Source organism: Eleutherodactylus coqui, chromosome 4 (assembly GCF_035609145.1).
Source record: "Eleutherodactylus coqui strain aEleCoq1 chromosome 4, aEleCoq1.hap1, whole genome shotgun sequence".
NCBI lineage: Eukaryota > Metazoa > Chordata > Amphibia > Anura > Eleutherodactylidae > Eleutherodactylus > Eleutherodactylus coqui.
In genome coordinates this window covers 59,526,708-59,551,880 of record NC_089840.1, presented here as the reverse complement: position 1 = coordinate 59,551,880, position 25,173 = coordinate 59,526,708, and the positions used below count along the sequence as shown (strand labels likewise).

Genomic DNA, 25,173 nt, shown 5'->3' with positions numbered 1-25,173 from the left:
TGGTTGAAAAAAAAAAAAACCCGTTTCGGAGCGCGACAACCCCTTTAAGCAAACAAATTACGGTTCAGTTTAAACGCAGCCAATGAGTGAACGAATTTTGTTCATTTGCACTTATTTAAATACTTTTTTGAACAATAATGATTCAGTGTAAAAGGGCCTTAAAGGGGTTCTGTCGTTAAAAAAAAAAAAAAAAAAGAAAAAGGAGCTTGTTCAGTGTGTTTGCATCTCATCAGAGTGCAGTAGCCAAGCCAGAAACCTACTGCACACTGATGAGGGGCAAATGCCCCCGAAACAGCTGTCTGTGAATGGATTCTGGCTTGGCTTTCAATTGCCAGTCATTGTTACAAGACTTGTATAAAGAGTCTAACATTGACTTGCAGGAATCCTGCCTTCCAATAGGTGGCGCTGCAGAGGTATTATTCCATCTCCCTTATTTGCATATTACCCAGAGGAGCATGAATGGCCTTAAAAGTCTCCTCACTCACTCACCTTCTAGGTGCTCTCCCTAAGGAGAAAAGGTAGTGTTAGACTACTATACCTGCTCCCTGATTGGCCAGAGCTGTTCAGAGAGCAGTGTACAGTGTGCATTAGGTAGGTTGGGAATTGTTGCGGCTGTCTTGGCTAACCAGAAAGATGACTCGAAACCTGTGGATCAGCCATACTCTTCGGTTTCGGAGCAAAATTTTGTCCTGCAACTGAAGGTCACTTTAGCTGCAGTTCACAGGAGTGCAGGCAGTTGAATAAAACTTGCAGTATTCCCCTGGACTACCGCTTGATAGTTAAAATTGGAAGGTCACACGAAAATAAGTCTCCATGTAGCCGAATATGTGATAAAATTAGAGATGAGCGAGCGTACTCGGCCATGCCCCTTTTTCGCCCGAATACCGCGATTTTCGAATACTTCCGTACTCGGGCGAAAAAATTCGAGGGGCGCCGTGGGTGAGTGGGGGGTTGCAGCGGGGAGTGGGGGGGAGAGAGAGAGGGCTCCCCCCTGTTCCCCGCTGCTACCCCCCACTCACCCACTGCGCCCCCCCCCCCCCCCCCCCGGGCGACCCCGAGTACTTTTCACTCGAGTACTGAAGTACTCGAAAATGGCGGTACTCGATCGAGTAATTACTCAAAACGAGTACGTTCGCTCATCTCTAGATAAAATCCATTTGTAAAACATGCATATTTTATTGCGGATTTGCTGCAGATTCTGGGGTCGAAATAATTCACTGTATCTGTACCTAACCTTAGGGTATGGTCATTCTGGGCGGATTTGCTGTGCATCTTTCATAGCAGCAAGTACGTTGCTAATCCACTGCAGACAAATATGCAGCTTATTGTGTAAATGTGCCTCAGTTTTCACCTTTTGTATCGCAATGGGTGAAATCCACAGCAAACAATTGATATAGCTTGAATTTAGGGCTAATGCCGACAGAGGGATTTCTGCCGCATTCCCCGTGGCGGAATAACACAGCTATTAGGTTCTATTGAACCTAAGGCCTCCCTCACACAGGGCCTTTGCAAAACACTGCGTTTTCAGCCAAGCTGAAAACGCTGCCCATTCATTTCAATGGGAGACTTAGCTGAAAACGCCCAAGAATAGAACATGCAGCGCTTTCAAAACGCAGCGTTTTTCAAAGCAGCGTTTTCAGCCCTGTGTGAGCAGCCCCATTGCAATGAATGGGAGCCTTGTACAGCGTTTAGAACAGGGCTGAAAACGCTGCTGAAAGCACCCTGTGTGAGGGAGGCCTAATAGCTTTCCTGCTGCCAATGCTTACATGCGTGATTCTGCTGCTGATTTCCGCTGCGGGGAAAAAAAATTGCGGCATGTTTTATTTCACCGCGTTTTTCCGCAGGGGAGGTCTCCATTAATAAAGGAGACAGTGGAAAATGTGTTTATCCGCGATCACCAGCGGGGACTTTTTGTTTACCACCACGGTACTCCGCCGGCGTATCCCGCTCCGTCTGTGACCATGAATTCTTAAAAATCTGCAGCATATATATATTCTGCAGTGGATTCTGTGTGGAATTTTTCCGCAAAATGTGATTGTTCTCAGTAAGAAAAAAACAAGTAATCTTGTAGATATGATACCTTTTAATGGCTAACAAAAATACATGATGTTACAGCAAGCTTTCAAACATATTCAGGGTTCTTCTTTCCGCAGCATGTGGGTGAGAATTGTTAAATCTCATCAAACTGGTTTGTACTGTAAATGTGGTGGTAATTCCTCAGCATTTCTCCCCTGTGTGACTATACTCTTACACGGCTGTCTACTTTAGGCCCAATGCCCACGGCCGTATTTGCACTGCGGGATCCCAAGCAAACTTTCGCCTCCAGATCCCACAGCAAATAATTCCTATAGGACATGCAAGGAAAATGCTTTTCCATGCCCATGAGCGAAAATCAACTTCCGTCCTATTCTAGTGCGAGGCTTGCACGCACGGCTTCCATTGCAGTCAATGGAAGCAGTCTGTCCTGCTGCGAGTCGCGGGGGATCTGCGTCATCGCCGGCATGACTTTCCGCAATGTGTGGTGGCACGCCAGCCGGCACATCCGCAGAGCAGAGAGAGAAGGCAATTGACAGGTATGCGGGGGTCAATACCGGGGCACAGGGCCTGATTCCGCTGCAGGATTTCACAGTCGCAATCCACCTCAGCTGTGGGCATGAGACCTTAAAGGGGTCTTTACCATTCCCTTTAAAATGCTGTTTTAGAACATTTTTAGTGGGAGGTCACGCTTGCCCCCTGTATCCTTGATTTGTACGAGAATAATGTTGTAAACATATAAAAGTTTTTTTTGCAATAAGACTTTCCAGACGAACAAAGGCTGTTAAAATGGGCAATACCTAATGAGGGGTCCTCAATCTGATTGGAAGCATGTACTGTTCACACACTGCTTTATCTACGGTATAAAACTGCACTCTTCATATGATTAGCATTTTACCTTATACTGTTTAGCAGTTACAGTTCATTTTGACAGCTTTGAAGGAAGCCGGGTGCTAGAAACAGCCTGTGTGTGCAGGATATAGCAATATTAATGCAACAGCAGGCAGAGTTCCAATGGCAGAAATTAGATAGATAAGTACACAGTGCATTCAAGTTCTACGGTCGCCCTGTTTTTTTTTTTTTTTTTAAACCTACTTACCCCAGAACTCTAAAACTACTGTCACTTTTCAATATAGTCTCCCTCTTGACATACACATTTTTCACAACATTGACTGCCATGATTGCATTGCCGCTGGGAACGAAGCATTCACAGCGGCAGTGCAATCATGGCGTCAATGTTGTGAAAATGGGGTGTGCAGAGCTTACTTAAGGCATTCGTGCCGTTGTCATGTGTGAAGATCTCCTGACACATTGCCACACTCGCAGCCCTATTAAGTTCAGTCAAGATTCACAGCATCCCCCTGGAGGAAGGTTTTCAGGTCTTCACACAGGATGGTGGGCACAGATCCTATGGAAATGTGGACTTTGCAGGCCATCTCTTCCACAGTCATTCACACTCCATAGCCGCTTGCTCCACTCTCGGAGTCATGTTGTCGGGCCGTCTGGTGAGCGGCTGAGGCCTTTTTTTGGTTTGTTCTCGCTTGATGTTCAGCCTTTTTAGAATAGTTGCACCCATGAACCCGCGTTCTTCATGAAATCTTCACCACGTCTCACTCAATTGATGATGCATTCCAATGGGTATCATTCCACGCAAGTGAAGAAAACAAATCGCTACTGCCTGTTCTTGAAACTTGAGCGTCACCAATTTAAGTATTGATAACGCTTCTAACACCATCCGCTGTCACGTGGGTTCTGTGCGCTGGACGGTGCCGCCATCTGTCGCACTCATCCCCGGAGAATACCCTTGTCTTCTTGAATGTGTCACATATTTCTATGAGGAGACTTTAGAACTTGAATGCACTTTGTAATACCACGTCTAGTTTGTTTTTTTTTTAGAGCGGACCATATATGTAAACTGATTTGCTGTGTTTCAAACTTTTTTAAACTTATTTTGTATTATTTCAGCTTACTGGGGTTAATGACAAAATGGCCGAATACAGCAGTACAGCTGGAGTAACATCGATAAATGCAGCACTAATGCACACTTTGCAGAGACACAGAGATATACTGCAGGTGAGTAATATAAACCGAAGCACGCTGACGACCATGATTAACATGCAGTATTTTTACATTAATGGCACTGTCCTCTAAAGCGTCTGTGCAGGAGATTTGTCTGGTATTATTCCTTGGCTCCGTTGAACTGAAGGGGGCTGAGCTGCAATAACACAACTTCTGGACAATGTGCTCCTGTTTGTTTGGAATTGATTTTTGTGTTTTTTGGGAGGCAAACGGAAGAAAAATAGCAATTCTCGCACTACTTAAAACTTTTATTTTTTTCATTAATTTGAAAGCTTTTTTTTTCCTTTTTTTTGTTAAAAGCAATAAAAACAAGAATCCCACTAGGGAATTTAAATAACACTTTGGAATTTAAGGAGAGAACAATCAAACAATAAATTACGAATCATGGCGAGCTCTGGCAAAGAGTTACTAAATGGTAAAATTCTCCGGACTTGGGACTAATGTTCACGGGTGAGTCGGATTCCGCATGTGGGAGCCCGCAGCTAAATCCGATCATGCCCGCAGCTGAGGACCCTGAGTACCTGTGCCTGTCTTCTTTTTTCTATATAGCGGATGTGTATGGAAGTTCCGGACGGCGCACATGTGCAGTACAGTCTTGTTGGTTTTTTTTTGGTTTTTTTAAACTCCTGGTTTCCTGCGGAATCAGGAAATTGTCTTTCCGCCGTGTTATTGACTTCAATGGAAGCCTTCCACACGGAAGCCGCACTAAAATGAAGCATGCTGCGATTTGTTGTCTGCATGCGGAATCTGGAAAACAGATCCGCATGTGTAAATTGATGTGCAGACGCCCATGCTTCCCTATGGGCAGCTTAAACTGCAAATCAAATCCACCCATGGACATGAGGCTTTCAATATAACCTCCGGGTTTGCACTGTGACTGTAAATGAGCCGACAGGATTTACCTCTATTACTTAAAGGGGTTGTCCCGCGCCGAAACTTTTTTTCTTTTTTTTTTTTTATTCAATAGCCCCCCCCCCCCCCCCTGTGCGTTCCATTGCCGATTCCAGCCTCCTGATTGGCTGGAATCGGCACACGTGACGGGGCGGAGCTACGAGGAGCCGCTCTCCGGCACGAGCGGCCCCATTCAGAAGGGAGAAGACCGGACTGCGCAAGTGCGTCTAATCAGGCGATTAGACGCTGAAATTAGACGGCTCCATGGAGACGAGGACGCTAGCAACGGAACAGGTAAGTGAATAACTTCTGTATGGCTCATAATTAATGCACGATGTACATTACAAAGTGCATTAATATGGCCATACAGAAGTGCTGAACCCCGCTTGCTTTTGCGGGACAACCCCTTTAAGAATGTGGGGATTCCATTTGTCAGGAGACATCTCTACCAATTACCTAAGCTAGAGGAAAAAAAAAAAAGGGATCGGTCATAAAACAGAGACGGTAGTATAAAGTAAAGCGGGAGGGTAAGAAAGCACAATGTGAACAATAAGTAAAAATAGATTTAACACAAATCAACAACAACAACAAAAAAAGGGGTGAGTTGGAGGGAGCGGAGCTGGGAAAGACCGGGATTCCGACAGGAGCCCACCTACCAAGATCAAGAAAGCCAAAATCCATTCCTCCGTCTCATCTTCTCTCCATCCCTCCTTTTCCCCAAGTGGGATCTTTAAATGGATCCTAATACTACTTGGTATTCTTGTGTATGTTGAAAGCTAGCCCACGGGGCCCATCCATTGAATCTCCTCCACCCTTTGGATCCAGTGCGCCAGCGAGGGTGGTGAGGAGGATTTCCAGTAAGCTCGGGCATTCAAGCAAGCCACGTTAATTAGGTGATTGAGTATAGAGTGTGTGTGTGTAGAGGGAGATCAGAGAGGTGCATAAGAAATAGTGCTGGGGCCTCAGGGACTTGTAGATGCAAACTTTGCAGGTTGTGAGGTGGACTGCTTTCCCAAAATTGCGTATTTTAGGGCGCTATCCCCCCAAACAATGTATAGGAGGATGCCTACCTCTGCACCACATTGCCGGCACATTGGTAGAGAATTTTTTATGCAGTTTGGAGGGTATCTTGTACCATCCCGAGAGAAACTTAAAGGAGTTGTCCGGCCACACAGGGTAAAAATTTTTATAATGCTGCTGCTTCCCTTTCAGTAAGGATAGTAACAGACAGCATACTAGGGCTCAAACTGGCCGGCAGATCAGCTGCAATGTCAGTTTATTACCTTAGACTGATCTTCTCTGCAGTTTTCAAAGATGGCGCCTCTGTGCTGCCTTCTCACATGCCCTGCGCCACCCCCCCCCTCTTCTGTGTGCGCGCTCCCGATGGTAGTAAGACATGAAAAGGCAGGATTTCCCTCAGCTCACGTCCTAGCCCCGCCCACGACACGCCCACCTCTATTGAACTGCTCTACAGTCTCTCCCCGCCCAGGCCCCGCCCCCTGCTAAAGTAAAGTAAAACATTTCCCCACACACACATGCCCTCATAGTGCCCCTCTCACAATGACCCCCCCCCCCCCCCACACTTCTGTCAGCCGGGTCAATGCACATACACATCACTGCACCCCCCCCCCCCCCCTTCCCCTGCACACATCCATCCATCGATCTCTCCCACTCCACACCCCCCCCCTTCCCCCGGGACTTCTGTCAGCCGGTCCGTGCACACCACACACACATCACTGCCCCCCCCCCCCTTCCCCTGCACACATCCATCCATCCATCCATCCATCGATCTCTCCCACTCCACACCCCCCCCCCTTCCCCCGGGACTTCTGTCAGCCGGTCCGTGCACACACACACACACACATCACTGCCCCCCCCCCTGCACACATCCATCCATCTCTCCAACATTTCTCCCCTTCTCCCCTACTCCCCTTCTCCCCTTTCACATACTTTTAAAGTCCCGACGGTCCCGACAGCGGCAGGCAGTCACTCACTCCGCTCTGGTATATGAAACCAGGAAGTGAGTGTACTGCGCATGCGCCGACCGGCGGCGCGCGTCCCCTGCGATGATGAGGTAAAGAGCGCGGTCCCGGCAGAAGAAAAAAGGACTGCGCATGCGCGGAAGGGAAGAGGAGCGTTCCAGCGCCGACGAGAGCTGCTGCCGGCCCGACAAGAAATGCAGAAGATTTCTTGTCGTAACCTGGGACGACCGAGGGTCAACACAGGGGGGGGCACCCCTAAAGGTAAGTCCAAAACTTCTGTTTGCTTCATTTTCCATGCACAATGTATATTACAAAGTGCATGGAAATGGGCAAACAGAAGTAATGAGCTATGATGTTTCTGGCCGGACAACCCCTTTAAAGCTTGCTTCCTTATATCTGCTAGCGATTGAGGATCTGTGCGTGAACTCAAGCACCCTGTCCACCTGGGCCGAAGAGCAAAACGGATCAACCCTGTTCCCATTTGATCAGATGGGGGGGGGGGGGGGGTTATAACCCTGAGGCTGTGAGATCAGGAGCGGTAAAACACTGATGGAGAGTGATGAACGGGGCCAGACCCCAAACGTGTACTTTCAATGGTCTGCAGAATTCTCTTGGCGCAATCTGCATGCATCCCCAAAAGGGACAGGGTCAGAGGTCGACAGATTCACCCGAGAGGCCCACTCCGGCCCTGATAGGAGATAGCTTGGTCTTTACTAGCAAGGAACCAGGTTTTGAATGGGCCTGCGGAAAGACCTGCAAGAAACGGTGGGCTTCCCAATATAGGGAAATCGGGAGAGGGAGAGAGAGCCTTTTGCGGGGAATAGACTCTTACAGATACAAGCATAGGTCCAATAGTGGGGTGAGTCCGCGATGTTAATGGGATGCTTCACCCAGGGGAGCAGGCCGAGGGGAGTGCAAGCAAAGGAGTGTTCAACGGAGACCCATTGATTCACATAATCATGTCTGCACCAGTCCAGGACCCGCTGTTATATTGGTGCCTGGTAGTAGTGCTGTAGGTCAGGTAAGCTCACTCCCCCCTGAGACTTATGTAGGTGGAGAATTGGGCACGTTAGTCTCGCCGGATTATTAGCCCAAATAAATTTGATGAAGTCCGAGGAGAGAGATTTAAAGAAATGGCCTGGGGTTTTAATTAAGAGGGTCTGAAAAAGATAAAAAATGCATGGTAAAATGCTTATTTTATAGATCGCGCAGCGACCAAACCATGTCGTACATAGGCCCTCGGACCATCGGGTCAAGTGCTCTCAGATATTTCGGAGAATTGGGGCAAAATTGCGCATATAAAGCTCATCCAAGTTCCTTGGGATCTAAATTCATAAAAATGTGACGATCTCCTGGGCCCATTTTAACTGAAATGAGGAAAAGAGGGAGGGACCTTTGTAATGCTTGTGGTAGTGATATATTTAAAGCCTCTGATTTCTGGAGATTTATTTTGAAATTGAAGACCTGTTGGAATTTTTCGAAATTCTTCCATTAGATTGGGGAGTGTTTTTTTTTTTTTTCATGGTTTATCATGCGAAATAAATAACAATTGAATTGTTTGAGTCGTTATTTGCTTTTTAAAAAATATTTAGGTATTTGAAAGAGTTTTGTGGGCAAGAAATGTGTATTTTCCTTTTTTAAACTGGATTTAAAAATTTTTTTTATTAAACTTCTTTTGACACTATTTTGCAGTTTCTCAAGGGGACTTGAAAATGCGATTGTTCAATCACTGGGAGTACATTGCATTACATATGTAGTGCATTCTACTATGTCTACGACATTATCTCATTAGACTCTGCCGGAGGCTTAGTTACATGGCGGACACGGAGGGTTTTGTCAGACCTCCGGCTGCCACAGGAACCCATTGGCACATTGTGGGGTGCCAATGGAGAACAGAAGGAGCCCGCTGCCCCCGTAATCTGTTTACATGCTGCAGTTGCTATTGATTGTGGCATGCAAGGGATTAAACTGCCAGGATCTGAGGTTTTTCCACAGTTAGAGCAGGAGTCTGGCTGTCAGTAGCCAGTCAAGCCATACAAAGATGTATATGCAGGTTTAAAGTCCATTAGTGAGGTCAGTAAAAAGGTGTATTGGCCGTCACTAAGGAGTTAAATTACAGCAAGTATTGTAGCACAGAGCTGCATTCATAATTCTGCATTCAAATTGCTTCCTAGTTCTGATTGAGTCCTTATTACATATTTATCTGTGTACTTGCACATTTGCTATTAACTAATACTGCAGTCCACTTATTAATAGATGAGAATGTTGTCTTACAGGATTACACACATGAATTTCACAAAACAAAAGCTAATTTCCAGGCAATTCGAGAAAGAGAAGACCTCTTGGGATCGGTGCGGAAGGATATTGAGTAAGTCACAAATGATGTTGGAGAGCCCGAGCAGATGGCCGGTGGTCAGTGCTGAGTGCTGCTTTCTTGTCAAAGATTTATGGCTGTGATATTATAGAACATTCCGGATTCCTTTTGTGTTATTTCAGTACTGACTTCTACACAGCATTATGGTATTATTCAGCAGCAGACGTATATGTAGTTTATGGTGGTATTACGTATAGACTATATGTGGTAACTTAGAAAACCCAGTGAACAAGTCGGCTAGAATTGCGCTATCTGTATTTAAGGGGAATATATATACATACATACATACATACATACATACATACATACATACATACATACATACTGTGTGTGTGTGTGTGTGAAAGCCCTCAATGACTGACTCACTCGCCACTAATTCTCTGACTTCCCGATGTCGTACAAACATGAAATTTGGCAGGCGCATTCTTTAGGTCCTTAGTAGGAAAAGTAAAGGGGTCACAACTCGAAAATTCAATGCTAAGTGCAAAAGTATTGGCACTTCTGTATAATGTACCAAATCTAATTCTCTAACTTCCCGAAGTCGTACAAACATGACATTTGGCAGGAGCATTCTTTAGATCCTAAATAGGAAAAGTATAGGGGTCACAACTTGAAAATTCAATGCTAAGTGCAAAAGTATTGGCACCCCTGTGTAACATAACTTCCCGAAGTCGTACAAACATGAAATTTGGCAGGAGCATTCTTTAGGTCCTAAATAGGAAAAGTAAAGGTGTCACAACTTGAAAATTGGCATCCCTGTGTACCTAATCTAATTCTCTAACTTCCCGCTGTCATGCAAACATGAAATTTGACCCACAACCATTCTTTAGGTTTTAAATAGGAAAAGTGAAGGGGTCACAACTTGATTGTTCAATGCTAAGTGCAAAAGTATTAGCACCCCTATGTAATGTAACTTCTCGGTGTCATACAAACATGAAATTTGGCACAGCCATTCTTAAGGTCCTAAATAGGAAAAGTAAAAGGATCACAACTCAATTATTCAATGCTAAGTGCAAAAGTATTGGCACCCCTATGTAATGAACCTAATCTAATTTTCTAACTTCCTGGTGCCGTACAAACATGAAATTTGGCACAACCATTCTTTAGGTCCTAAATAGGAAAAGTAAAAGGGTCACAACTCGATTATTCAATGCTAATTGGAAAAGTAATCGCACCCCTATGTAATATAACTTCCCGCCCGGTGTCGTTCAAGCCTAAAATTTAGCGCAAGCATTCTTTAGGTCCTAAATGAGGAGAGTGGGAGGAGTGGCACATTCTGCAGAGGGACATCGGTTCATGCAGCCTGAGAAGAACCTAACGCTCCAATGTGTAAACATATTTTATTCCTCGGTTCCTCTGAACTAACCTTGACTACATAAAATTTTCCAGTTTGCATAAATTTCCCAGAGGAGCATGCATGTCCTTATGGGTCTCCCCACACTTTTCTGGTGCTAGGGAGACACTTTACCCTTCCTGACCCACTGTATATGTAGGTACACTGGAATTGTATGTGACTAATTATTTTCCATTACATTAAAGGTATTTTCCTAGCTATGGTTATATTTTGGAAAATCCATTTTCTTTGCTGGTTGTTAGAATATAAATTTATTTTAAATGCACTTGGGCTCTGTCGTATATTCCACAGTTTTTGATGGTAAAAATAGAGCTGCATACGGCCCTGTTTTTCCTTTTAAAACTATAGATACCTCGGTGAAAGCCAATGACCCCAATTTTAAGTCAATGAGACATGGCCGATCTAACAGTGTTGTGGTTCCTGCCATGAAAGGAAATTGCAATGCTGATGTGAGGATCAGAGGTTTACTGCAACACCACAGTCCACTTTACATACCATCAGTCCGCTGGGTAGTGACATCGCATCCGTCCAAAAATGGCCAACAATCTTTCTAACAAATATCTTATGGAGGGATGTCCCCAATACCTCACCCCACGACAGATATTTTCACACAACAGTTGGCTAATTTTGATGAAATCTGCCAACTGGCAAATTTTTTTCTATTATGTTTAGGCAGTTTAAATAGTTTTTTTATTTTCCCGAGAAACGGCTCCACTTTTATCTGGTATTGCAGTGCAAATCAATACGGCAAAGGGTACTTTTACACAGGCTATCGTTTCAGCTCACTGAAACGAAGCAAATAGTGAGTGACTTTGTGCTCAGTGTATGCAGGAAGTCGTTGAACAACTGCCTGTTTACAGTGAATGAGGGTGGGTGGCCAGAAGAGATCTCCGCTGCGCTCTGCCTTCATTCACAGAATGACTGCGTGAAAGCACAAGACTGCTAGTCATAGGGACAGCTGTTGACATTTAAGCCTCTCACAGTCGTGCCATGTAAAAGTACCATAAATTGCAATACTACGTATTTCCAGATTGGTCAGTAACCAGGTTGTGTGTGCCTTTATTTAATGGGCAAAGCGCTTGTGAAACCCATACATCCAATCGTCTTTTCTTAAGGCGGGTGACACTCCACCTTGTATTGGCCATGTTTTTGCATCCATAATATAGATGTGTGTTTCTGGCAGACCGTGGATCTCCTGACCCAAACTTTGAGTGTCACGGGTTCCTCTGATGCTCCGAGTTCGGGTCGGGCTGAGACATACCTCCGTATTACAGACCTAAAAACGTGGACGAAATACAATGGTGTGTCACTGGCCTGATTAAAACACCTTTTGCTGATTAGCTCTTGGAGAAGTCATTAACACAGTTTTAATGTACTCCATATAAGACATAAACAGTACATGTCTATAACCGTGACTTAAATAGCAATCAGACCAGATTTTATTAGTAATTGGGGTAGAAATCCAGGTCCTTCCAAAGGGTATATATAATATTATATAACATTTTTTTTTCTTTCTTGCAGCTGTACTTCATTAGTTGGGCATCTTATCTGATCTATATGATTTAGGCCCAATGTCCACGGGCAAAATATAATTAACAAATCCGCATGGGTATCCCGTGCACGTGTGATCCACGCCCATAGGGAATCATTGGACAACTGCAGGTAATTAAATACCTGTGGATGTCATTTTTTTCCTGCCGCCCGGATCGCACATGCGGGAAATCACCTGCAGCATGCTCCATTTTGTGCGGGTTTCCCGCATGGACGGCTCCCGCGGCTTCTACTGAAGCCTATGGAAGCCGTCCGATCCTGCGGTACACCTGTAGCTATCACTGCGTCCGTAGCGCGGGAAAGCAGGAGTTAAAAAAAAAAAGTGTGCACGGCGCATGCTTGCGGCACTCTGCGGACATGCCGAGCACATCTGCCGGGCAGGAAAAAAGAAGATCCGGCCGCGAAGGACTGGAACCGGAATGTCTGTACAGGTGAGTATAATCTATTTTTTTTTTTGCCTCATGTCTGCAGGAAAGGAGGGACCCGCTACAGGATTCTGCATGGGGAATCCGTGCGGACGCGAATTTACCCGTGGACATTTGTGTTCAGTTTTTACATTTTCTGTTGTTCTCTTTGTGACATAACTGGTACCAAAGTACGAATAGAGAATATGCAAACTTTCTTAGTATGAGATATGAAAGTGTCTATAAAAGCTACAGTAATTGGTAATGTACCTATAGAGACTGCTTTCAGCGTTCTCTCGTTAAATGAGGCTGGATGGCGGTGGAGGCATGTGAGTAAACTGGGTGTTTTCTGCTTTTACAGATCTTACAAAACGGGCTCAGGCGTTAACAACAGGAGAACGGAGCTGTTCCTTAAAGAACACGAGCACCTCAGAAGGTAGGATAAAATGCTGCCATTCAGTCAGTCCTGAAACATACGCAGTTAATGTGGACCGTATAGATTTTTGCTTTGCACGGCCTTATTGCTCTGCACAAAGATCTAGTAGTCAATAGGCTGATCCAGCAGCTACGCATGCAGTGCAGAGAGTTCATGCTTTACAGCAAAACACACTTTCAGCAAGTTTAAGAATAGAAGAGATCTCATTACAAGAATAGGGACTTCCTCGAAAGTAATAGGTCATCACAATCGGAGCCTTTGTTTCCAACCACTTACTCAATGGAAAACCGTATCTCGGTATTGCAGATGCTGTTTTCTGTTATTCAAGAAGCAGCATGTAAAATGTTTCTCTTTTGGTTTTTGTATGGATGAATATGGGGTGGGAAGGCGCACTGACCACCAGAATTTACTTTGATACAGCCAACATTGATTATTTGACTCAAAATTAAGGTACGAGTGAATTAGTAAATTGCTTGTGGGTATAGTCTATTCTTCCTCAGCTTGGAGATTGGTATGGTAATTCTGATATATCAGAAACTATCGCTCCTGAGTAAAAGCACATGAGCGATATTTGCTGGGACGGCTGTTGAGGAGCTTATGTGCCCGATAGTCGCCCCGTTTAAGTCACCTTTACTAAAAAAAAAATCCTGAAAGCTTGCAGTTTTCACATGAGGACTGATAGTCCGATGCCTTCTGTTCTGTAGAATTCACTTCTCAACAGTCATCTTATCCCATAAAACTACGCATCTCCATAATAGTCCAGGTACCTTTTTTGTCTCAAATGCAATCGTCGTTCAGAATAGGGGATAATCACCACTTATCCACTCTCCCTCCCTGGACAATGACATCTAGACATGTCAAAGAGCCTGTGCTAGAATGATCTCCCACTATAGCTGACAGCACTATACCAGGAAAGGTGGCAGGTGAGTATATCGCCCCCAGACTCTGCGTACCTGGTCCTATGAGCCCATAAATTAGTTTTTTGGCGCTTGTAGGACCTACCGCGTTCCCCGAAAATAGGTCCTACCTCGATAATGAGACCTATTGGGTTTTTGGGGGAGTCTTGAAATATAAGGCCTCCCCTGAAAATAGGACCTATCTTGGGTGCCCCACAAAAAAAAATAATACTCACATGGTCCGCGGTGTCTTGGCGATGTTCTCCTCCGTCTCACAGCTGCCTTCTGCTGGCGACGGGGCTTTGAATACCCGGCCTCCAGCAAAGCAAGCGCTATGATTGGGTAATCGAGCGCAGGCAGCCAATCACAGCCGGCGCCCAATGAGCCAATCACAGCCATTCAGTGAATGACATCGCCAGCAGAAGGCATCCGTAAGACGAGAAGGACACCGCGCCGCCGCCAGACACCATCGGGAGGCATCGGGACGCTGCGGACCAGGTGAGTAAAAGCCCCCCCCCCCGCCCCCCTGAATATAAGACAGTTTTTCCATCAACGTATCCATATGAGGTCTTATTATCGGTGGGACGTGCTGTATTCTTTTAATGGCTCCGTTCTGGCGGACATATAGTATATCAAATAACTTTTATGATTTTTTTCCCCCCCCACTTTGTTGTTGGGGGCAGACGTTCTGCTATTGTTTGCTGTCAGTAGGTCAGACCAGCAGCTCGGGCAGGATGGCCGTACCCGCAATCTTGTGCAGAAAATAAGGACAGATTAGGAAAAGATATTTTGTTTCCATGTATATTTTTAATTAACCAGCATATAATGATACATTATTGATGCAGTGATACATTCCCCTTAATAACATGATAATTGTGATCCCTGCTGCTTCCTAAAACTGTTCACAGAAGCAATAATGTCCTAATCTACTAATTAACACGGCTCCAGAACTGGAGTCTCGTTTTCAATGTTCTTACCTTATTGCTGAAAATGCCCAAGAAGACACGAGCCGGGCCGCCTCCGTACGGAGTGCATGTTCTTCACAGTATGACAATTCTTGGTTAATTGTTGCCAGTAAGCGAACCGCACTGTTTGCTTCTTGTAATTAACCAACTTTCTCTTTCCTTATGTTATAATGCATTATGAAAAGCTCTTTACCTCTCAGCACGATTGCTGGTAAAGTTGCAGTTCTCTCCTCTCGTCATGAGGGGGCACTGTGTATGTGTCAGCGCTCCGGCCAGTCACTGTCCTAACGGACAACATGAATTCAGCAGTTTCCAATTCAGCCAGGAATGCTCTCAAAGCATTTCCAAGTAATTAAAATGTAGATTGTTAATTTGAAGTAGATGAAGTGGATCATGAGCGGTTGTGTACTTTCTTGCTGAGTCTCTGCCTGGGGCCAGGATACTTTGTACCATCATGTTTTGGAGTACAAGGTAAGGTAATAGAGGGTAATTGCTCGATCAATAGGTGTTCTATGTCAATATCTTACATCTTTGGTTTAACTCGTCCTTGTAGAATGTTTCAGGTGGGAAACTGTGAAGCTGCTATGGGTGAAGTTCCTGTTAAAGGGGTTTTCCAGGGGAATGGCATTGTTGACCTATCCTCAGGATACCGCTTGGGAAGCCAGCTGATCGGGTGCCCGCTGTGGGCAAGGAAACATACAGGAATACACAGTAGAAACTGCTGCTCCACTTTCGTTTGATGGCCAGTGCTTGTAAACTGCGGGTGCAGCTCCCATTGATTTTAATGAGAGCTTCACCTGCAGTTACAAGCATCGGCCACTACACAGGGGTCGGAGCAGCAGCTTCCGCTCCATACCCTTGTGTATTGCAATGCTGATAGTGGGTGCCTGATCGGTTAATTCGCCTAGGTCCTAAGTGCCAAGGAACTTGTTGCGATTTCTTATTGGTGAAGGTGCTGTTGTGAAGGCATCCTATTCCGATAAGCATATTAGGATGCACGTTCATTGAGCACTCTGTATCCAAGTAACAAAGAATACACAAAATCTCCTCCACCCTCCCCCATATATACTGAAGATCAGGGAATTAGGAACAGCTAGCGTGGGACATCATGTGATCAGTAACACGGTACCACGTGATGGCCACGTCACAATCTGCTCTCAGATAACGCGCTGACCTCTCCTCTGCGCAACAGAAGACCACATTCGGCAGTCAAGGGTAAATGTGGTAACTTGAGATTGTTGGTGCCTGAAGGTGTGGTGCCAGTATTTCCGAAACAGTCGCACTTGTTGTCTGTTCCCGAACCACGATATCAAGAGTGTACCAAGACTTGTTGAACCACAGACAGATATGCGACAGAAGATCACATAATGCATCGGGTGGCACGTCCGGTATCTCAGCAATGATCTGCCGTAGTGGACCTACTGACCCAACAGTATAACAGCAGGGAAGTTAGACAAATGTCTACAATGATCACGTTGCATACCTTTTGTTGACTTGAGTTCAATAGCCAAAGACCAACAAGGGTGCCATTGATGACCGTGCCATCGCCAACCATGCCTCGCATTGCCCCAGGAATAATGACCTTGGACACATGGCAGAAAGTCTGCTGGAGTGACGAGCCCTGGTTTCTGCTGAACCATATAAATGGCTGGGTCCACATATAGTGTAAACAGCATGAAACCGTATTTCATGGGTGCACCTTTGGGGTTCAACAGGCCGGTGGTGGCTGCGTCATGGTCTGCAGAGCGGTTTCCTGGCATGGCCTAGGACTGTTGGTCATCTTCACAATCCCCACAAACATTGAATGGGGAGCTCTACAGTGACCTGTTAGCTGACCAGCTGCACCAGTATCTTCAGAAACCTCTTTCCCCACCCAGTGCCATCTTTCAGCAGGACAACACTCTTCTGTCATGGAGCTCGGATCACTAGCTTGTGGTTGGAGGAACATAACAGTCTTCCACACAGCTTTGGCCCCCAGACTCACCAGACTTTAACCCCATTGAACATGTTTGGGATATTCTGGAAAGGGTTCTGAGATCTGCCTCCACTTAGCTGCAAAATGTGCATCAGCTGACAGAACTGCTGCAGCAGGCATGGGTGGAGTTGCGTGTTTGGAGCTGTTTGCTACCTTGTGGAATCTGTTCCATGACATCTGAAAACCGTGATCGCCCAAAAATGTGGGCCTACGCATTATTGACTATGTGTTCCTAATGCAATGACCTTTGTGTATATGTGTAAAGGATTTTCTGAGACGGGGATATATCAGTGATTTCCAGCATTACCTGCTGGGAGGGGACTGCCCCTGTCCTGCACTGATCAGGCAGGGAGAAGAAGGACTGTGCAGCTGCAGTATGTATGTCTACAAAGTTCTCCCGGCGATCGGACATCTCGCTGTGTCAGCATGCTGCTGGATCATTAGGGCAGCTGTCAGGGGTCTCTGGATTTATCAGACCCCCCTGCCTCTGGACAACAAGGCGCAAACATAGATAAAATCTTGCTGAAAACTGCATCTTATAGTCATAAAATATGGTAATTGCCCCTATTTATCTTTCATTTGCTATCTCTAGACGTTAATTCACACTTGCCACTAGCCATATGAATATTAAGTAAATGTCTCTACTACTCATTCTAGGATATTCTGCTGCCGGATATATGACCGCATTAACTTATAGTCGCTCTTCGCCCAATTTTTCTTGACAGTCTGACAAGTTACCTATTAGTTCAGCCTACACATGCAGTTTCATTTCACTTTTCTATTGCAGTGTATCAGACAAATCAGGCAATTTGCACAGCTCATCTGCAGCTCAGAAACCGGTTGTCACTTTATATTACACCCGTCTATTTCAGGCTTCTTCCCAATACATTCTCCTTATAAGCTGACAAGCCAATATGCATGATTTATAGAAGAGGGCCATTTGTAACGAAGAAGAATGACCACTCCATCTAAAGCCTGTGAGCTGTAACTATTGTGCAGCCTCCAGAGCTGACACTTTAAAATGTACTTTAGTGCAAGGAGTGGAAGTGTGGAAGTGCTACGTCTGTATGACTTTAGGATATACATCAAATGCATCTTTTTAATGATTTATGTCTTTTGGGATTTAATTGCTTCATATTTATTTATTTTTTTTATTTTTTTAGTCTGTATTTTTTTCATGTGTCTGAAAATTTGTTAATGTCACATAAAGAGCATCTGTTGAAAAAAAAAAATATAATATTTTTGTGTGTTTATACTAAGAATAACTACTTTTGGTCCAAGAAAAAAAAAAAACCCACATTCTCTACTGAAGTTTTTTTTTTCTTAAAGTACATATTGATGCTTTGAAATAAGTAAAAATGACGACTTAAGAGTTTAACGCCAACCAACAGACTTATTCAGAGAGCGGCAAATCCCTTAACCCCTTGAGTGGTACGCCCGGAAATTTTCCAGGACGAGCTTCACTGCCGATAGTGATATAGCCCGGAAGATCTCCGGGCTATGTATCACTATGGGAGCTGCAGAGCACAATGCCACAAGCTGTGGCATTGTGCTCTGCCTGCACAGACCCACAGAGAACACTGCTGGACTTTGAAAAACAGAAGCAGAAAGATCTTGCTGATCTGCCCGCAATCTCCTGCTTCTAAAGTCCTACTTTGTTTACAGGTTGCTATAGAGACCATTGGCTTGTCAGAAGCAAGCCGATGGTCTCTGTGGCAGGGAGAGCTGGTGCTTGGCTGTCAGAGGACAGCCAGGCACCAGCTCTTACAGCAGAGATCAGAGAAAACCTCAGATCTTTGCTGTGTTAATCCTTTACATGCTGCAGTCTGTGACTGCAGCGTGTAAAGGGCTGTCACTATCGGACCCCCTGAATGTGATCAGGGGGTCCCTGATGGGTCTCTGTGGAAGTCCCCTAAAGGGATAAAATAAAAAAAAAAGTTAAAAAATTATAAAAAAAAATAAAATCACTTGTATCTAGAGATGAGCGAACGTACTCGTCCGAGCTTGATGCTCGTTCGAGTATTAGCGTGTTCGAGATGCTCGTTACTCGAGACGAGTACCACGCGATGTTCGAGTTACTTTCACTTTCATCTCTGAGACGTTAGCGCGCTTTTCTGGCCAATAGAAAGACAGGGAAGGCATTACAACTTCCCCCTGCGACGTTCAAGCCCTATACCACCCCCCTGCAGTGAGTGGCTGGCGAGATCAGGTGTCACCCGAGTATATAAATCGGCCCCTCTCGCGGCTCGCCACAGATGCATTCTGACAGAGATCAGGGAAAGTGCTGCTGGTGCCGGAGCTGCTATAGGGAGAGCGTTAGGAGTTATTTTAGGCTTCAAGAACCCCAACGGTCCTTCTTAGGGCCACATCTGACCGTGTGCAGTACTGTTGAGGCAGCTTTTAGCAGTGTTGCACAATTTTTTTTTTGTATATCGGGCGTGCAGAGCATTGCGTCCGCAGTCTGCAGTCATTGTACAGAGTATAGGGCCATTACTGGTGAGGCAGGGAAAGAGATATTCAGGCTATATAGGCAGTGGGCTTTTTCCAAAAAATTGGGGAAAAATACTATATTTGGGCTGCCTGTGACCGTCTTCAGTTTACTGCATGTCTGCTGGGGGTAGTAGTCCTAATTAATACGCAGCTAAGCGTTACAGCAGGCTTGCGCAAAATTGTTTCCTGGATCTGCTTTCTCTGTTACATCAGCGCCGTCATCCCGCCAGAGGGAAAGAGTATACATAATATTATACGCTGCCTACAGTATCTATCTGCTGGGGGTAGTAGTCCTAATTAATACGCAGCTAAGCGTTACAGCAGGCTTGCGCAAAATTGTTTCCTGGATCTGCTGTCTGTCACATCAGCGCCGTCATCCCGCCAGAGGGAAAGAGTATACATAATATTATACGCTGCCTACAGTATCTATCTGCTGGGGGTAGTAGTCCTAATTAATACGCAGCTAAGCGTTACAGCAGGCTTGCACAAAATTGTTTCCTGGATCTGCTGTCTCTGTTACATGATCGCCGTCATCCCGCCAGAGGGAAAGAGTATTCATAATATTATACGCTGCCTACAGTATCTGTCTTCTGTATCAGCTCAGCATTTTAAAAAAATAGAAGCAAAATACTTAAGGCCTACTACTGGCCTTTGGCCACTTGACTGCTTCTGCGCTGTGAATTCCACTAGCTCAGTCATACGCACCTACGTCTCACTACAGGTGTGCGCAAAAGTGTTTCCTGGCTCTGCTGTGCGTTCCGTAAGGGAAGTCAGCCTCCAACCACAGGCCAATAAGCGGCACATTTAATTACAGCGTTCTGTTTCTGCACTACTGGTAATACAGCATGCTGAGGGGTAGGGGTAGGCCTAGAGGACGTGGACGCGGGCGAGGACGCGGAGGCCCAAGTCAGGGTGTGGGCACAGGCCGAGTTCCTGATCCAGGTGTATTGCAGCCGACTGCTGCGGGATTAGGAGAGAGGCACGTTTCTGGCGTCCCCACATTCATCTCACAATTAATGGGTCCACGCGGTAGACCTTTATTAGAAAATGAGCAGTGTGAGCAGGTCCTGTCGTGGATGGCAGAAAGTGCATCCAGCAATCTATCGACCACCCAGAATTCTGCGCCGTCCACTGCTGCAACTCTGAATCCTCTGGCTGCTGCTCCTCCTTCCTCCCAGCCTCCTCACTCCATTACAATGACACATTCTGAGGAGCAGGCAGACTCCCAGGAACTGTTCTCGGGCCCCTGCCAAGATTGGGCAGCAATGGTTCCTCTCCCACCGGAGGAGCTTGTCGTGACCGATGCCCAACCTTTGGAAAGTTCCCGGGGTCCGGGGGATGAGGCTGGGGACTTCCAGCAACTGTCTCAAGAGCTTTCAGTGGGTGAGGAGGACGATGACGATGAGACACAGTGGTCTGTCACTCAGGTAGTAGTAATTGGAGTAAGTCCGAGGGAGGAGCGCACAGAGGATTCGGAGGAAGAGCAGCAGGACGATAAGGTGACTGACCCCACCTGGTTTGCTACGCCTACTGAGGACAGGTCTTCAGAGGGGGAGGCAAGTGCAGCAGCAGGGCAGGTTGCAAGAGGCAGTGCGGTGGCCAGGGGTAGAGGCAGGGCCAGACCGAATAATCCACCAACTGTTTCCCAAAGCGCCCCCTCGCGCCATGCCACCCTGCAGAGGCCGAGGTGCTCAAAGGTCTGGCAGTTTTTCACTGAGAGTGCAGACGACCGACGAACAGTGGTGTGCAACCTTTGTCGCGCCAAGATCAGCCGGGGAGCCACCACCACCAGCCTCACCAGCATGCGCAGACATATGATGGCCAAGCACCCCACAAGATGAGACGAAGGCCGTTCACCGCCTCCGGTTTGCACCGCTGCCTCTCCCCCTGTGCCCCAACCTGCCACTGAGATCCAACCCCCCCTCTCAGGACACAGGCACTACCGGTAGTCTCCTGGCCCGCACCCACACCCTCACCTCCACTGTGCTCGGCCCCATCCACCAATGTCTCTCAGCGCACCGTCCAGCCGTCGCTAGCGCAAATGTTGGAGCGCAAGTACGCCGCCACGCACCCGCACGCTCAAGCGTTAAACGTGCACATGGCCAAATTTATCAGCCTGGAGATGCTGCCGTATAGGGTTGTGGAAACGGAGGCTTTCAAAGGTATGATGGCGTCGGCGGCCCCGCGCTACTCAGTTCCCAGTCGCCACTACTTTTCCAGATGTGCCGTCCCAGCCCTGCACGACCACGTCTCCCGCAACATTGTACGCGCCATCACCAACGCAGTTACTGCCAAGGTCCACTTTAACAACGGACACGTGGAAAAGCACAGGCGGGCAGGGCCACTATATCTCCCTGACGGCACATTGGGTGAATTTAGTGGAGGCTGGGACAGAGTCAGAGCCTGGGACCGCTCACGTCCTACCCACCCCCAGAATTGCGGGCCCCAGCTCGGTGGTGGTATCTGCGGTGGTGTATGCTTCCTCCACTCAACCACCCTCCTCCTCCTCCGCAACCTCTGTCTCGCAATCAAGATGTGTCAGCAGCAGCACGTCACCAGCAGTCGGTGTCGCGCGTCGTGGCAGCACAGCGGTGGGCAAGCGTCAGCAGGCCGTGCTGAAACTACTCAGCTTAGGAGAGAAGAGGCACACGGCCCACGAACTGCTGCAGGGTCTGACAGAGCAGACCGACCGCTGGCTTGCGCCGCTGAGCCTCCAACCGGGCATGGTCGTGTGTGACAACGGCCATAATCTGGTGGCGGCTCTGCAGCTCGGCAGCCTCACGCACGTGCCATGCCTGGCCCACGTCTTTAATTTGGTGGTTCAGCGCTTTCTGAAAAGCTACCCACGCTTGTCAGACCTGCTCGGAAAGGTGCGCCGGCTCTGCGCACATTTCCGCAAGTCCCACACGGACGCTGCCACCCTGCGCACCCTGCAACATCGGTTTCATCTGCCAGTGCACCGACTGCTGTGCGACGTGCCCACACGGTGGAACTCTACGCTCCACATGTTGGCCAGGCTCTATGAGCAGCGTAGAGCTATAGTGGAATACCAACTCCAACATGGGCGGCGCAGTGGGAGTCAGCCTCCTCAATTCTTTACAGAAGAGTGGGCCTGGTTGGCAGACATCTGCCAGGTCCTTGGAAACTTTGAGGAGTCTACCCAGATGGTGAGCGGCGATGCTGCAATCATTAGTGTCACCATTCCTCTGCTATGCCTCTTGAGAAGTTCCCTGCAAAGCATAAAGGCAGACGCTTTGCGCTTGGAAACAGAGGCGGGGGAAGACAGTATGTCGCTGGATAGTCAGAGCACCCTCCTGTCTATATCTCAGCGCGTTGAGGAGGAGGAGGAGCATGAGGAGGAGGGGGAAGAGACAGCTTGGCCCACTGCTGAGGGTACACATGCTGCTTGCCTGTCATCCTTTCAGCGTGTATGGCCTGAGGAGGAGGAGGAGGATCCTGAAAGTGATCTTCCTAGTGAGGACAGCCATGTGTTGCGTACAGGTACCCTGGCACACATGGCTGACTTCATGTTAGGATGCCTTTCTCGTGACCCTCGCGTTACACGCATTCTGGCCACTACGGATTACTGGGTGTACACACTGCTCGACCCACGGTATAAGGAGAACCTTTCCACTCTCATACCCGAAGAGGAAAGGGGTTCGAGAGTGATGCTATACCACAGGACCCTGGCGGACAAACTGATGGTAAAATTCCCATCCGACAGCGCTAGTGGCCGAAGGTGCAGTTCCGAGGGCCAGTTAGCAGGGGAGGCGCAGAGATCAGGCAGCATGTACAGCGCAGGCAGGGGAACATTCTCTAAGGCCTTTGACAGCTTTCTGGCTCCCCAGCAAGACTGTGTCACTGCTCCCCAGTCAAGGCTGAGTCGGCGGGAGCACTGTAAAAGGATGGTGAGGGAGTACGTAGCCGATCGCACGACCATCCTCCGTGACGCCTCTGCCCCCTACAACTACTGGGTGTCGAAGCTGGACACGTGGCCTGAACTCGCGCTGTATGCCCTGGAGTTGCTTGCTTGTCCTGCGGCTAGCGTCTTGTCAGAGAGGGTGTTTAGTGCGGCTGGGGGAATCATCACAGATAAGCGTACCCACCTGTCAACCAACAGTGCCGACAGGCTTAAACTCATCAAGATGAACAAAGCCTGGATTTCCCCAGACTTCTCTTCTTCACCAGCGGACAGCAGCGATACCTAAACAATACGTAGGCTGCACCCGCGGATGGAAGCATTGTTCTCTATCACCATCAAAAACGTGGACCTTTTAGCTTCATCAATCTGTGTATAATATTCATCCTCCTCCTCCTGCTCCTCCTCCTGAAACCTCACGTAATCACGCTGAACGGGCAATTTTTCTTAGGCCCACAAGGCTCAGTCATATAATTTTTGTAAACAATTTTTATACGTTTCAATGCTCATTAAAGCGTTGAAACTTGCACCTGAACCAATTTTTATTTTAACTGGGCTGCCTCCAGGCCTAGTTACAAATTAAGCCACATTAACCAAAGCGATTAATGGGTTTCACCTGCCCTCTTGGTTGGGCATGGGCAATTTTTCTGACGTACATTAGTACTGTTGGTACACCAATTTTTTGGGGCCCTCGCCTACAGTGTAATCCAATTAATTTTTTGCCCACCTGCATTAAAGCTAGCGTTACATCAGCTGTGCTGGGCACTGCAATGGGATATATTTATGTACCGCCGGTGGGTTCCAGGGAGCCACCCATGCTGTGGGTCCACAGGGAGTTGTAACTGCATGTGTCCACTTCTAAAGAACCCCAGTCTGACTGGGGCATGCAGTGTGGGCCGAAGCCCACCTGCATTTAATCGGACGTTACCTCAGCTGTGATGGGCACTGCAATGGGATACATTTATGTACAGCCGGTGGGTTCCAGGGAGCCACCCATGCTGTGGGTGCACACGGAATTCCCATTGCGGAGTTGTACCTGCCTGTGGCTATTTATAAAAAAAACGCGGTCTGACTGGGGCATGCAGACACCTTGACAGAATGAATAGTGTGTGGCACTTAGGTTCCCCATTGCTATGCCCACGTGTGCAGCTCCTGATGGCGGTGGCACAGGATTCTATTTCTCATTGCTTCTGTACAGCATTGTGGGCTATCGCCCCGCCCCTTTTAAAGAGGGTCGCTGCCTAGCCGTGCCAACCCTCTGCAGTGTGTGCCTGCGGTTCCTCCTCATGGCAGACGCACTTATAAATAGACATGAGGGTGGTGTGGCATGAGTGCAGCTGAAGGCTGGGCAGGGACAGTTTGGTGTGCGCTGTGGACACTGGGTCCTGCGGGGGGCGGGGGGGGGGGCAGCATGTAACCCAGGAGAAGTGGCAGCGGAGTGTCATGCAGGCAGTGATTGTGCTTTGTTGGGGGTAGTGTGGTGCTTAGCTAAGGTATGCATTGCTAATGAGGGCTTTTCAGAAGTAAAAATTGTTGGGGGGGGGGGGGCCCACTCTTGCCTCTATTGTGGCTTAATAGTGGGACCTGGGAACTTGATATGCAGCCCAACATGTAGCCCCTCGCCTGCCCTATCCGTTTTGTATGTTGTTCCCATCACTTTCTTGAATTGCCCAGATTTTCACAAATGGAAACCTTAGCAAGCATCGGCGATATACAAAAATGCTCGAGTCGCCCATTGACTTCAATGGGGTTCGTTACTTGAAACGAACCCTCGAGCATCGCGATAATTTCGTCCCAAGTAACGAGCACCTGAGCATTTTGGT

At 47.2% G+C, this 25,173-nt stretch overlaps 1 protein-coding gene across 2 annotated transcripts in view; it reads left to right on the top strand.

Annotated features, from left to right (window-relative positions):
* GOSR1 (golgi SNAP receptor complex member 1) overlaps positions 1-25,173 on the top strand; it is a 76,680-nt gene that overhangs the window by 13,330 nt on the left and 38,177 nt on the right. For both annotated transcript variants that reach the window (XM_066599540.1, XM_066599539.1), the window contains exons 4-6: positions 4,000-4,107; positions 9,263-9,354; positions 13,031-13,105. In XM_066599540.1, the coding sequence (XP_066455637.1) occupies positions 4,000-4,107; positions 9,263-9,354; positions 13,031-13,105 (275 nt within the window). The remainder of the gene's footprint in view (positions 1-3,999; positions 4,108-9,262; positions 9,355-13,030; positions 13,106-25,173) is intronic.